This window comes from Vespa crabro, chromosome 21, assembly GCF_910589235.1.
Source record: "Vespa crabro chromosome 21, iyVesCrab1.2, whole genome shotgun sequence".
Classification (NCBI taxonomy): Eukaryota; Metazoa; Arthropoda; class Insecta; order Hymenoptera; family Vespidae; genus Vespa; species Vespa crabro.
The window spans coordinates 584,021-597,684 of record NC_060975.1 but is presented as its reverse complement, the minus strand read 5'-3'; the positions used below and the strand labels follow the sequence as shown (position 1 = coordinate 597,684).

General features: G+C 41.7%; 1 protein-coding gene and 1 long non-coding RNA gene across 4 annotated transcripts in view; one reads left to right on the top strand and one right to left on the bottom strand.

Annotated features, from left to right (window-relative positions):
• Positions 1-13,664, bottom strand: part of LOC124431391 — a 122,913-nt gene that overhangs the window by 87,611 nt on the left and 21,638 nt on the right. The window lies entirely within an intron of this gene.
• Positions 1-13,664, top strand: part of LOC124431386 (LIM domain only protein 3-like) — a 69,662-nt gene that overhangs the window by 49,873 nt on the left and 6,125 nt on the right. For 2 of the 3 annotated variants that reach the window (XM_046979249.1, XM_046979248.1), the window contains exon 5: positions 12,628-12,781. In XM_046979249.1, coding sequence (XP_046835205.1) covers positions 12,628-12,781 — 154 coding nt within the window. Of the gene's footprint in view, positions 1-3,399; positions 3,741-12,627; positions 12,782-13,664 lie in introns of those variants that run through there. The other variant, XR_006943983.1, reaches the window with a different exon arrangement.

Genomic DNA, 13,664 nt, shown 5'->3' with positions numbered 1-13,664 from the left:
ATTCCGTTAAACGCACAGAATTAATCGAGCAAATACGAAATTAGCTGAAGCGGCTGCGTTGGCTGGTCCGATGCATGCGAGAAAGGGAAATAGATAGACAGGGAGTGAGGAAGAGAGAGATAGAGAAAGAGAGAAATGGTAGGAGCCCACTCGAAAACGCGCTGAAACGTATGCGCGTGCATGCACGAACACCGGGTATAAGCGCACGCTTTCGCGTTCGCCGACGTTGTTCGTTCTAGCGACGATAAAACGATACCGAAATTGCCGCGCAGCGTGGCTCCTGCAAATATCGTTATAGAAAGCAACACGATTTCCCGCGGGCTATTCGCTGCCCTCCTAGATTTACTATTACGATCATTATCGTGTTATAATCAAAAGTTCACCATATAAATGGCTACCCTATCCAATCGATTATATTGATCTGATATCAATAATAATATTTTTAATTAAGTTTTTATCGTTTAGATACGTTTGTTTTCTTTCTTTTACTTTTTCTTTTTTCAATTCGAAGAGTTAATGAATGAGTTATAAAATTCATTCATACTATAAAAATCTACACAAAGGCTTTTCCAACCTTTTAATAGTTTTTCTCTTTCCTTGCTTTTTTTTTTCAAATAAATCTAATTCATATATCTATTAATTAGATGTTACGTTTGTGGGACGTTATAAGGGATCGCAAAATAAGAAAGGACAATGAAAAATACGAGCGGTAGAAAGGCATTAATTATCAGTGATAATAGGAAACAACAAATTTCTAAACGAAAACGAACGGGTACACAGGTATGCAAAATGCAAAACCGATAAATAATAAGAGTGCCATCGGCAGCGACCGACGGTGGTGTGAAAGAGAGTAGGAAAGAGGAGAACGGTCTCTTTCTTTCTCTCTCTTTCTCTCGCTCGCTCGCTCGTTCCTCCCTCTCTTTCTCTCGTTCTCGATCGCACGAACGTTGATAAAATAATAATTACCGGCGACAATGCCGGCCGGTACAAATTGCCCGTTAATTTTTGCCAATAAACATTCGTAAGCCCCTCGTAGAAGCGAAAAGCGTTCGTATGAAGCGTATGCGCGCGACGCGTAAATAACGGGCAAAATGTGAACGAGAAAGAAAGAGAGAGATAGATAGATAGATAGATAGATATATATATATATATATATATATAGAGAGAGAGAGAGAGAGAGAGAGAGAGAAAGAGAGAAAATTTTCGAACACATAGCAGCAGCGTGTTATAGGAGGGTTGCAAGAGGAGGTGAAGCGAGGGATGAGGATGGATCAGAGGGGTGGTTCGTTGTAGCACGGCTCGAACGGTCAGCCTCGGCGTAAATATCAACGGATAATAATTTCGGTTGGTTATTAACGATAATAAAATCCCAATTTATCGGACGCGCGCGCTCGGCGACCTTCGCGATTTATAATCGGTTCTGGGCGTGCTCCGTCACGATCGCACACCGACCGTTCATTCGTTCGTTCGTTCGTTCGTTCGTTCGTTCGTTCGTTCGTTCGTTCATTCTACCGTCGAAACAATGCGCGAATATTTGTCCAGGTCGACGATATAAAATGATAGTCGTTTAAAATGTTCCACCGAATCGCTATCACTCCCTGCTGCTTTTTACTGTCAATGAAAATTACTCGAATTTCATAGCGTACGATGTGCCTGCTAGTCTCTGCTTCGTCGAAATATTTAGATCATTGTTGGAGTGAGACTTTTTAAGCTTTTATCTTCTTTCTTTTTCTTCTTCTTTTTTTTTAAGAATTATTTTTTTCACAACACAACAAATTCGTATCACTTCCGATAACACATCTGACAATATCGACATTATGTATTTTTAAAAATATATACATCGTATTAATTATTTGTCTTTGTGATTTAATATCCATTGTTAATCGAAGAACGATGAAATTTACAGATCTGCCTCGGTATAATTTCCACGATTACAATGGAAACACTGAACGACATTATATTGATATAAATTAATTAATGAAACTTTGGTCAATGGTGGATTACGTAAGAGAGCGATATAATGAAAGTATACAACAATCGATTCTACGTAATTGGAATTTGACAATTCTAACCCGAGGATCCGGCTTCTTAGACGACACAACAATAGCTAAGCAGGCTGTTTCGGGCAGGTCACGGTGTAACTGAGGAGAGCAATCTGAGTTCTCGGTGACACATTGGCTTCTGAGTTACACAATGTCTGCGACAGACATACACCTGCGGTCTCCCTCTTTCTCTTTAGCTATCTAGCTAGCTAGCTAGTCTACTGAAACTGAGTTAGATTGTTGGATATAATGTCTCTTGTCACGTCTAACGTCATTTTGAAGGCCTATCCTATTCATAGCTGTCATAATAGGACGTTACCTCGACTTCTCCTCCGTGTGACGTGGATCTTATCTAATCAGACGTAAAAATGTAGTTCGTTTAATTACATAGAGAGAAAAAAGAAAATTGTTTGAAAAATAATACGAGCTTCTCAGATTCAAATTTGCCGCGAAGGAATTTTTCTTAAACGAACCGCGTTCGTAATATCGATTAATAAGATATCTGTATGACGCTAATAGCTCGACGCTTAAACGCTTAAGTATGATTTATAGTTCGTTAAAGGGGAAGTGTAGGCAAGGACGAAAAAAAGAAAGAAAAAACAAAAAAAAAGAAGAAGAGGAAAAAAGAGAACACAAAAAAGAAGATGCATAGCCGCTATCGACGCGCGTTTTCATCGCGTGCCTCGATAAACGACTTGGTAACGTCGTTCGTACAACTTTTTTTTTTGAAAGTATCGTAGCAACAAAGTAGAGTGGCTTTCAACGTAAGCTCGTGCGAGTCAAGGGCTCGTCCACTGCATCAATTTCAACTTTCTCCGATGGCTTGGTCGCGCTCGCGACGCATTTTCTTCCACTTAACTTTTCCGGCGATAAGGGCAGGAAAGAGTCTGCCCTTCTCTCTTCCTCTCCTCTTTCTCTTCATTCTGGTTTTCGTCGTCGTCGTCGTCGTCGTCGTCGTCGTCGTAGTTGTAGCTACCGTCGGAGGAAACGAAGAAGGAAGGTGGAGGGTGAAAAACCGAGGGTCGCTGGCTCGCATATAAAGTAACATTGTTCTTTAGTTCGTTAGGTTGTACCCGACAGGGGTGGCTTTTCCACTTTACTTACGAGCGTCGAAGGTGAAAAGATAACCTGCGAGCGTTATTCACTGTACCGGGGAGGTTCAAACATACTCCAGCCTAGTATTTGAATTGGCTTCTTTTTGTTTCTTATTTCTATGTCAAAATAATTCTTTGGGGGGGGGGAGGGGAGGGGGATTAACGTAATTCTTAGTTATAGAAATTCGTAAACGAGTAAGTAGAATTGTCCGTGTGAATAAAATGACTATAGTCTGACTACTTTCATTTTCATTTCTCGATAGGCTACGAACCGTCGTTACGAGCTCGTTAAGGATGAAGTTTTGCACAGCTCATCAGAAGGGTAGAAGGATGCCCAAGGGCCAGTCTCCAGTCGGACGGCCTTCCACTTTTCGAGGGTGGAGGATGGATTCGAAGTCCCAAGGGTGAAATGGCTCATTCCGACGCACTTATCCGGCACACGCCGTAGATAACCATAGATTAATGGGGCTAGGAGACTCGGAAGGCGGCGGAAGAGTAGTGAGAGCTAGAGAGAGAGAGAGAGAGAGAGAGACAAAGAGATAGTTCTGCTAAAGTAAATGGAAGAAAAGGAAAGACGGAATGGGATCTATAAGAGACCAAGAAGGTATACCTTACTACTCTGATTTATTGTTTATTGAGAAATATGGTCGTTACTACGCGACTAAAGATCGAGCCCTCTTTTTCCTCGAACCTTCGATGGATTTGTCCGTATCGAAATGGGAACAATGAGAGAGAGAGAGAGAGAGAGGAAGAAAAATCCTCTAGGATTATCATCATGGGAAGCTCTTCGATTATCAAAAGAGACTCTAAAAAATAAAAGGAAAATTATAGAATTCGTCAAAGATGAGTCAATAATTCGATTTAAATGTCCTCCATCCTGTAAAAACGTTTTCGAACGAAGACAATTTCGATAATATCCTAATTAGCAACATAAATAACGATTTCAACGATCTCCCGACTATAGGAGCGGTATATCTCAGGAGTCAACGTGCAGCTTTCTAGCAAGTTGCTATGACTTAGGTTAATGTAAAGCCAACTCCACGGAAAGGATTAGGTGAGCTAAGCCCGGTGGTGCCTCGAACTCGAGCTACTTCTATCCCTCCTTCTCTTACCTTCCTACCTTCTCTTCTGGGGCTCGTTTCAACCCCCAGTAGATGTAGAGCGAATTATTCAGTTATCAAGTGTGTCCGGTCAGGAGGAGACACCGCCGGAAGTCAAACAAGCTGCCCTGCAAGAGATAACGCCGTCAAAGTGGTGGAGAGGCGAATGTGTAAGGAGAAGGCGGGTTCGCCAACTTGAAATTTTCCTGTTAAACTGAAGGGACTACAGTCCTTCGTACTGAACGTTTCAATAAGCCACCTTAATTAAACTTACGAGTGAACACCACTCGTAATTCCGTATCTGTCTAAAGAAGAAAAAAAGGAAAAAAGAAATCGAACGAACGAAAGACGATGATTAAGTTAATCCTGAGAAATTTCTCCAACCAAACTCGCAAACAAGATTTGGTAATTAAACCGTAAACCAAGACAACTTTGAATTATGCGTGTAGCACAGGTTTGTGGCAGAGGCCGAAGGATAACTCTAGTGGGACCCATTCGTTGATTAATCCTTCGAATAGCTGCAGTAGTCTCCAGGATTGTATATGGCTTCTAGGAAACTCGGAAGACACCTTCCGGAGATCTCAGGGGTACCTTCCCTCCTCTCTCGTTCCGTTTGAGAAAATACGTTGATCTTGAGAAGAAACGAATCGATTTCTATCGATTCCTATAGATATGAAAACGTTACGAACCTATATTATACTTCGTCTAGTAAATACCACGTTGTCGTAACGCGATTACACCGAAACGCTTTACTAATTTCCGAGGCAAATTACAGGAACGTCAGTAACAACGTGTCCTCGGTATCGCTGTCATCCGCAGTGGTCGAGGCTATGGATTGAGGGACCAGCACGTACTCTCTTTTGAGCGTAAAATTGAATCAACGCTTTTTAAACGTCTCCCACACTTGCCTGGATACGTTTCAATGTATATACCCAACGATTTGACGTTTGTCTGGAGTAAAGAAGATGAAAGGAAAAAAAAGAAAAAAAAAAAAAAGAAATAAACGAAAAAAAAAGAAGGGAGAAAAGGGAGAAAAAAAAACGAGAGAAGAAAAAAATTGTAATCCTATACTAATCGATTTTTCTAAGAGATCTTTATCGACAAGTTCATAGAGAGTCTACGTTAGACTACGGTAATCCTAGAGAAGCTACGTAAGGTCTAATCGCAAGGACGGTAAACTTGGGCAGTGAAACCTTGACAATGCCCGGAGGTTACGACACGATGGTAACTTTGGTGGGCCGATCTTGTGTTCGAGAAAGAGACGGGGTGAGAGAGAGAGAGAGAGAGAGAGAGAGAGAGAGAGAGAAAGCCGACCCTACAACAAGTTTGCCTTTCCTCCTCCTCCTCCTCCTACTCCTCGCCGCTTTTATCGCTAGAGGCTACCTAATGATGGAAACTTAAGTACTACGGTAAGTCATATTTAATCCTATCCAGTTTACGTTCCACTGATTCACCGAGTTACTTCGGCTTCTACCTGGGATGCTGCTGCATGGTCTTCTGTAACACACAGGTATAATAATACCAACACGGTTACGCTCGAGAAGGATAGTAGGTACTAATTTGTCGAGGATAACCACTAATACGCAAATTCGCTAGCTTACTTTGTTAGAGATAATCATCGAAGAGATAAGCTGTATCGTTCTCCTATCCACGTACCTACCTACCTACATGCATACATATATAGATACATGCATACATACTTATTATATACGCGTTTGAGTATAAGAGCACGTAGCAGAGAACAAATGGAAAGGTGCTATATACAACAAACTTGTATATAACAAACTTATACACGCTTAATAGCCATGATAGTAATCAGAAGAAAAAAATATGATCGTCATTCAAAGTATTCGACCGAAATAAAAAATGATGTTACAAAGGATGAAAGTTATATGTATAGGTTAAAAGAGAGACGGCGAGATAGCACGCGATTGGCGTTAAGGGACAGAGAGAGAGAGAGAGAGAGAGAGAGAGAGAGAGAGAGAGAGAGAGAAAGAAAGTCTTCGAGTAAGAACAGAGTCAATTTCAAGAGATGAGATGAGAGCCTGCCGGGCATTTCTCGCAGTCCGTGATGTCGCGGGTGATCCTGGAGAACTGATAAGTGTCTGCTCCGGGCGACCGTAGATTTATTGCTCCAGCCTCGCTTCTTCCAACTTCCTCTTTCTCTCTCCCTCTGTCCCTTCTTCCCTCTTCTTCCTTCTTATTTGCTCTTTCTCTCTCTCTTTCTTTCTCTTTCTCTCTCTTTTTCTCCCGAAACGATTCGTAGAGAGTCACGACGAAACTCGACTTTCATTTTATTGGCGGAAATAATCTTTGATGCGATTGCGTCTTACCGTCTCTCTTCCAACTTCTTCTTCTTCTTCTTCTATCTCGTCGCAAAAAGTGAACGATCGATTCGGTCCTATCTCGAACCGACTCGATTTCGAACACGGATTGACTCACCTCCACCTTTAGGGAGAGGAGATCGCAAAGCGTTTATATCATTTTCGACGTTCAAACATAAATATTTCCCGTTTACGTGTGTAGATTTTTTGATTACTCTTTTCATTTTTTTTTTCTTTTTTTTTTTTTGTATCTTTCCTTTTTTTCTTTTGATTATTATTTTTATTATTATTATTCATACAGTCGCTACGTATCGATGAAAACGTTCCATCGATGATTCCGCGACAAAATGTAATATATTTTCATCGGTGACGTTCGACGTATTCGGGAAAAATATAACGGAAACGCAATATGCCGACATATTTACGTACATATGTACGTATATATGTATGTAAAGCGATATTTACTTTGAAAGAATCGACCGATGAAAATTATAATTGTATCGTTCGTCAGCGTAAAAAATTATTTTTCCTCCTTTCCCCTATCTCCGCAAAATATTACAGTTTCATCTTTTCTAAAGGATTCAACCCTTTCTGAATATACAGTCATCCCATTCTAAGCACCCACGATCCATCGTACTCTTAATATTCCGCATAATCTCTCTCATTAATATGGCTTACGTTTGCTCGATCCTTAATTTCTCATAGATGACATTTAATGGAATGACAAATGTTGTACCTTTTCTATGGAAAATAACGAAGAAAATCTTGTTATTTAAAGTGCGTTTACGCGTAAACAAGTATCTATTATTCTATCTAAATAGCTAAAGAAAAAAATATCGATCTATATTAGATATTTTCCCCCTACGAGAAACAAAAATCTAAAAAAAATTTTTATCGCTTGGTACACCAACGACGAGACTTATATATCTTTTAAATTTATTATTTGCTTTTTCAAAGACTTGTATTATAGAAAGTTAATTATTAGATCTAATGGCGATAAAAGAAAGGTTATAATCGATTACGATATCAAGGAATTATGATAGACAAGCGAGAAACGTTGCCTCGAGAGATAGGAACTCGCGAACGATGAAGACGATGTATGCGTGTGTATTATTATCGAGTGACGTCGTCCGACGTGTCGGCTTTCTCGGGGCGACATTTAGATAGCGACGTCAACTGTCTGCGGCGTAAATCTGTCCTCGATGCGAGAGAAGGCATCGCCGACATCGTCGTTTCTCACTCCTACCATCTCCTGGCATCCTTTCTCTCTCTCTCTCTCTCTTCTCTCCGTTCTCCTCATTCTTCCCATCATCCTGCTTCCACAGCCACGTCGAACCCGAGCGAATTCACTCGTGATCGAATTAACGCGCCATGGTTTGCTTGATACCCTGACAGTCTGAATTAATTAACAGGAGAACGAGCCAGGTAAGCAATCATTATCGAAACAAAGCAATGAACCGAACGAACCTTTGCGAGACATCGAGAGATGAGACGACGTTTTCGATCGGTGAAACAATGACATTTCGTGCCTAACACGTATACATCTCGTCTTTATCCATAAATATTATACGCGTATTCACGTACGTACGTAACGTGACGTTTTATTTTTAATAATAACAGCTGTTATTCATGAAATCAACCCAATATCCATAAAGCACGAGAGACGAATTGTTCGACATAAAATGCAATCGTACCGACGTCTAGAGGCTCATTTCTATTGTTATATCGAAATAATAATATTATAAAAAGATTTCGGTCGATAACGATAGTCGAGATTATCGAGTTTTGTTTGTCTAACGCCAATGACGATGCAAACTCACGTACCTACTATCGAACGTTGAATTGATTACGTTCATTTATTATTTGTGTCGCTCACTGTTCGAGTGAGTGTCGTGGGTACGGGGGAAGAGCATAAATAAATTGCAATTCTCTCTCTCTCTCTCTCTCTCTCTCTCTCTCTCTCTCTCTCTCAGGATTCTATCCCTGGGCGACAAATAAAGCATTTACCTATCTATTCGAGTCTATAACGAGCTAGCAGAGCGATACGAATACGTCGCTTTATCGATACCCAAGGCGCTATTAATATCGAGACTAAAGAGCGGTAATGTCTCTCGCAGGTAAACGAATTGATTTATGTCAGGGGACTCGATAAACGTTCGAGTGTCGATTTCAAACTCTCTTTTCGAAAGAGAAAGATATACATATGTATATATGTATGTGGGTGTGTGTGTATATTTCCATATAGAACAAGCGATTTTCTTTTTATCGCCAATCATTTTTAATCATTTCAATCAAATAAACTTTTCAAGATTAGATACGTTGGATCGCATATATAAAGGATGAATCTACGAGGAAAGTTAACCACTTTCGATGATAAATAATGAACAAACGGTGGCTTCGCCTAGCTACATCCCGAGTGATTCTCGTTGGCCTCCTCCGGATAGAGGAGGAACGGCGTCTTGACTCCATTAACTTCACACTTAGCAGCACCTTAGAAACCCTCGACTGCCGTCGGAAGATCTGATTAGGGAATCGAGTCTCTACTAAACGCGTTAGTCTCGGCAGTAGGGCTCTCTGCTTGAAGCGAAATATGAGGTAGAGGAGTTAGACACGGTGGGTAGAGGGAGGTTGCAGAATCACCTCCTCCATCAGGTGGCAGAACCTCCCAGAGAATAGAAAAGCAGGCCTGCCTGCCTGCCTGCCTGCCTGCCTGCTTGCTTGCTTGTCTCTCTATAGTTTGATGCAAATTGAGTAAGAACGCGAAGCAAGTACCGTGAGTACAGGCGTCTTCTTCAACTCTTCTCTCTCTCTCTCTCTCTCTCTCTCTCTCTCTGTCTCTGCTTCTCGTGCCTTGATCAAGTAGGAAATTTATTCTCTAGGACCCCCTTCAGAGGTACCACGACTACTCGCTCACCAAACCCAGTAGAATCTTGACTACGGCCAAAGTGTTGCCGTTTGGGGTTTCTCGCCCGCAAGCTCCTTTCGTTCCCTCTCATTCCCATGCCCTTCTCATCCCTTTTCTTCGAGTCTCGAAGCTCGCTCTGTTTGCCGACGAAACTCCGAGGCTTCCTTCTCGACTTAGCGAAGGCTATACACCGTAGAGAACGTTTAACGCTTTCCTCGAAACGATTTTGCGATTATTCGCGCTGCTACTTTTTTTATTCCGTGTGGCACTTTATATAAAAAAAAAAAAAAAAAAAAAAAAAAAATAAATAAATAAATAAATAAATAAAGTAAAATAGAACAGAAATAAAAACAAGGAAGTAATAATAAAAAAACGTCAACTTGCCATATCGATATTCAATATTCAACGAAATATCCTAATGTCCAAAGTATTTAGCGGCGACGATACGGGAGAAAGTTAAAAAGGAAAAAAAAAGAAGAAGGAGGAGGAGAAAAAATGCTCGTTTATCGGCAGACACGTCGCATATCTAGGCGCGAAATCATAACACCGTTATACGTTATATAAAGAGCGTTAGAAAGAGATGGCTAAAGCCCTGAGGGCTGGCTTCTCCTACCAACTTCTGCCTACCATCAGCAACGTTTCCCTATCTTCTTTCTCGCGGTATCACAGAGAGACGCTTATACTTTCCTTTCTCTCTCTAATGTTCCCTTTTTATGGTGTACGACTGGAGACCGACCAACCACCCTGGAGGATCGATTTTAGCTCGCGACGCGGTACTTATCGTACCGCGTTACGGTTGAGCATTGCTTTTTATGGAGGTCCATGTTCGACGTTCCGATCGTTCAGATCTTCTCTTCTCCCTTCCTACCACCTTTCTTCCGATTACCCTTTCGAAATGGCGATCGAATTAGAAGAGAGAAAACACAAGGGAGAAAGAAAATCGAATAGCAGAGAAGAAATTTCTCGAGGCGTTTGCACTCCTTGCAATAAAATGAACGCGTGAGAAGGAGAGGGAGAGGATTTGCAAAAATCTGGATGTAGTTTAAATCCGCAAAGATGTCGTCTTTTCGAAGAAAATGATATCTCACTAGCGATGCCCGAAAACATATATACATATAATATATATATATATATATATATTTAGGTATAGATATATACATATATATGTAATATCCACCATACCGATGCAAGCGAGGTGGTGGCTAGGTGGTGAAAAAAAATCACGTCTGCATTTACATAAGCGCCGGTATAAACCACTCGACAGAAATCCTGACATAAAACCCAAACAGGATCTGAAAACGGAACCGGCACATTCGTTGAATACGGAATATGTTCGTAGGTATCTCTACGTACGTAGAGAGCTACGTGTACCTAACTCCGTGTACCACTGACTTTGAAGGAAAAAATATATTTTTTATTACTTGAAAAATACACCATCGTCCGTTCTTACTCGTATTCGATTTCGAAATAAATCAAAACGGAGAGAAGAAGAGAGAGTGCGTTTGATATATTTCAGTTAGGTTTTTACAAGATTATCAAAGTACAAGTTCTTTGTAAATTTGCGAGTGCCACGTGGTACGGTGGCACGAAGCGGTATACCTCAGGCACTTACGGAGAGTGATGTTCGAGCTACCTGCTAAGAATTTCAACACGGGTATGGATCCTGGGCGAAACGATTTTCGAGTCCCTCGTGGATCCTCGATCCCTTCGGCATCTCCTCTCGTTCTTTCTCTTTCTCCTGGAGCGGCGGTGTCTGTCGAAAAGCGACGACCACCCCCTTACGATCGTCGTTCCGTGCCTCTTTAGCATTTTCCGCATAACGTCCCTCTTGCGGACACTCGAGAAAGAAAAAGAAAGACGCGGATAGCGACTATGTAAGAGAGAGAAAGAGATAGAGAGCCCTGTGCGCGTATAGAAGAGAAAAATTGACTTTTAAACCGGCAATAAAAAGGAAAAATGCGAAATCTTTGATTTTAAAGGGCTTGGGCGAGTAGCAAAAGCAGCAGCAGAAGCAGCAGTAGCGGCGGCACGGACGTCGACGGTGGTGCGACAGTTGGTCGATGCGTATAACCCTCGTGGCAAGCTTATTTCTCTGATATCGCAAACCGAGCACGTTTCTACCTCTGCGCCATCTCGAAATCCGCGTGTACCCGCACCGTTCTTCTACGCGTACCGCCCCCCCCCCTCCTCCTCCTCCTCCTCCTCCTCGCCAGCAGATAGATATACCTATAGATATACATCCACGGCAGATTACTCGAAAATCCTCGTGTCTCGTACTTCGAATTTTAAAAAAGTACGACGAGCTTTGATGGGTTCCCTCGTAAAAGATATGCGATTCTATTTATGATCTTTGACATATAGGACACGTGGATAATAACGCGGGATCGAGTAATATTTTTTTTTCTCCCTCGTATTCGCTTAAATTCGCCTTTTACATTAATTATTTTTTTCCTATCCTAAAAGGAACTTACCATTTTTTCTATGGGTTACGGCGTCTCGATTATACGGTATCTCGTTTATTAATGTATATGAAATAAAGAGTAAGAAAGAGCAGAAGAAAAAGTAAAGAGAAGGAATAATGCAAGTGGGTTTCGCCTTGAGATTGTATAGGTCGTTCGTGCGAAACTGACTCGCCGGCAATCCGAGAACTCGGAGTAGTTTTGCTCCGCGAATCGACTGGAAATTTACATCTAAAGGAGCTCGAAGAGTTGCGGAAACGCGCCAGAAGCCGTAAGGCTTGGGGTACGGGGTGGACGGGGGGGGGGGGGAGAGAGGAGGGAAAGGTGGAAGGGGAGAGAGCCGCTGCCACTTCGCTCCTTGTTTTTATTTTCTCGCAATTTCCTTGGCGGAGCAGAACGGAAAGCGGTCTTAAACGGAATTAGCACGCTTTACTGCTCCGCCAAGCTTGTACAGACTCTTTCTCTCTCTCTCTCTCTCTCTCTCTCTCTCTCACTCTGTCTCGATAGGAGAAATTCCTTGCCGTAGTTTCCGTTTGAAAACTTTGCAAATTCGTTTCGATGAGACTCCGACAACGTTCTCTAAGTATATCTACTTTGTCTTAGATCGACGATCGACATATCATCGATCAAAGAGAAAATCTATATAATCGATTCCGATCGGAAACTTGGTCATTATTACAAATCTATCTCTTTCTAATTGCAGATTTTGCGTGGGCGATCAGTTTTATCTCTATGAGAATAAAATTCTCTGCGAGTATCATTACAAGGAGAGAGTCTATTTCGCCAACATGCCGCATCCTCCGCCGAACGATACTTTAGCGCATATTAAAAGACAGGTCACGCATCTTCAGCCTCAAGTAAGTAAAATTGATTAATAAGGAAAAAAAAAAAAGCGCCCGGATGGACAGACAGATATTATTTAGAGATATATAATCCCGAGGATGACGAGCTTGGTAGAAGTGTGAACGATGACGTAACGAGAGGCGTAGTACGAGTTAGGCCATCGTAAGAGGAAAATGAGGAGTAGAAGGAGACTCGGAAACTCCTCAAGACGTAATCCCTTAAGGTGGGTTAAAGTGGCAGGTCGCTCATCCTGACCCTCTCGACAACAAAGGACTCCCTCGAGGCTTCGGCTATGCTTTACCGTACTAGCAACGTCTTCTAACTTAGGATATCGCGTGTCCTTATTAATTAAGCTCGACCGTTAAGCAAGCCACGCCGCCCGCATGCCTTAACGATCGGTGCCTCTTCTGCTACCTGGTAGTTGGAACGTGCGAAAGAATTTTCTCTTCGTAAAGGATCGTCGAGAGGTATTAGAATGGAATTAAACGAAGTAAAGACGACGTAGGTGGTACACGATCTACCGAACGAAATATTTCAAAATTTATCGGCTCTTTCCTCTTCGATGAGACAGAGAGAGAGAGAGAAAGCGAGAGAGAGTTTAAAAAGAAAATAATCGACGTATAATAAGGACAAACTTCAAAGGGAGGAAAAAGTAAAAGAGAACGTCCGGAATTATGGACTCATCGACTCTAAGTCTCTTAGGATTACGTCTTCTTGATTATCCTAAAGCAACAGCCTCCGCTTCGAAACAATATCTTAAGCCTCAGGCGCACGGAAGGACCTCGGCGTGTCCGACCCAACAAGGATCAGATCTACTTAATCCTAGTTCCGTCTTGCAAGGATCTTCTCTCTTACCCTTTGACGTCACGTATTGCAGAATTTATACCGATACGATGT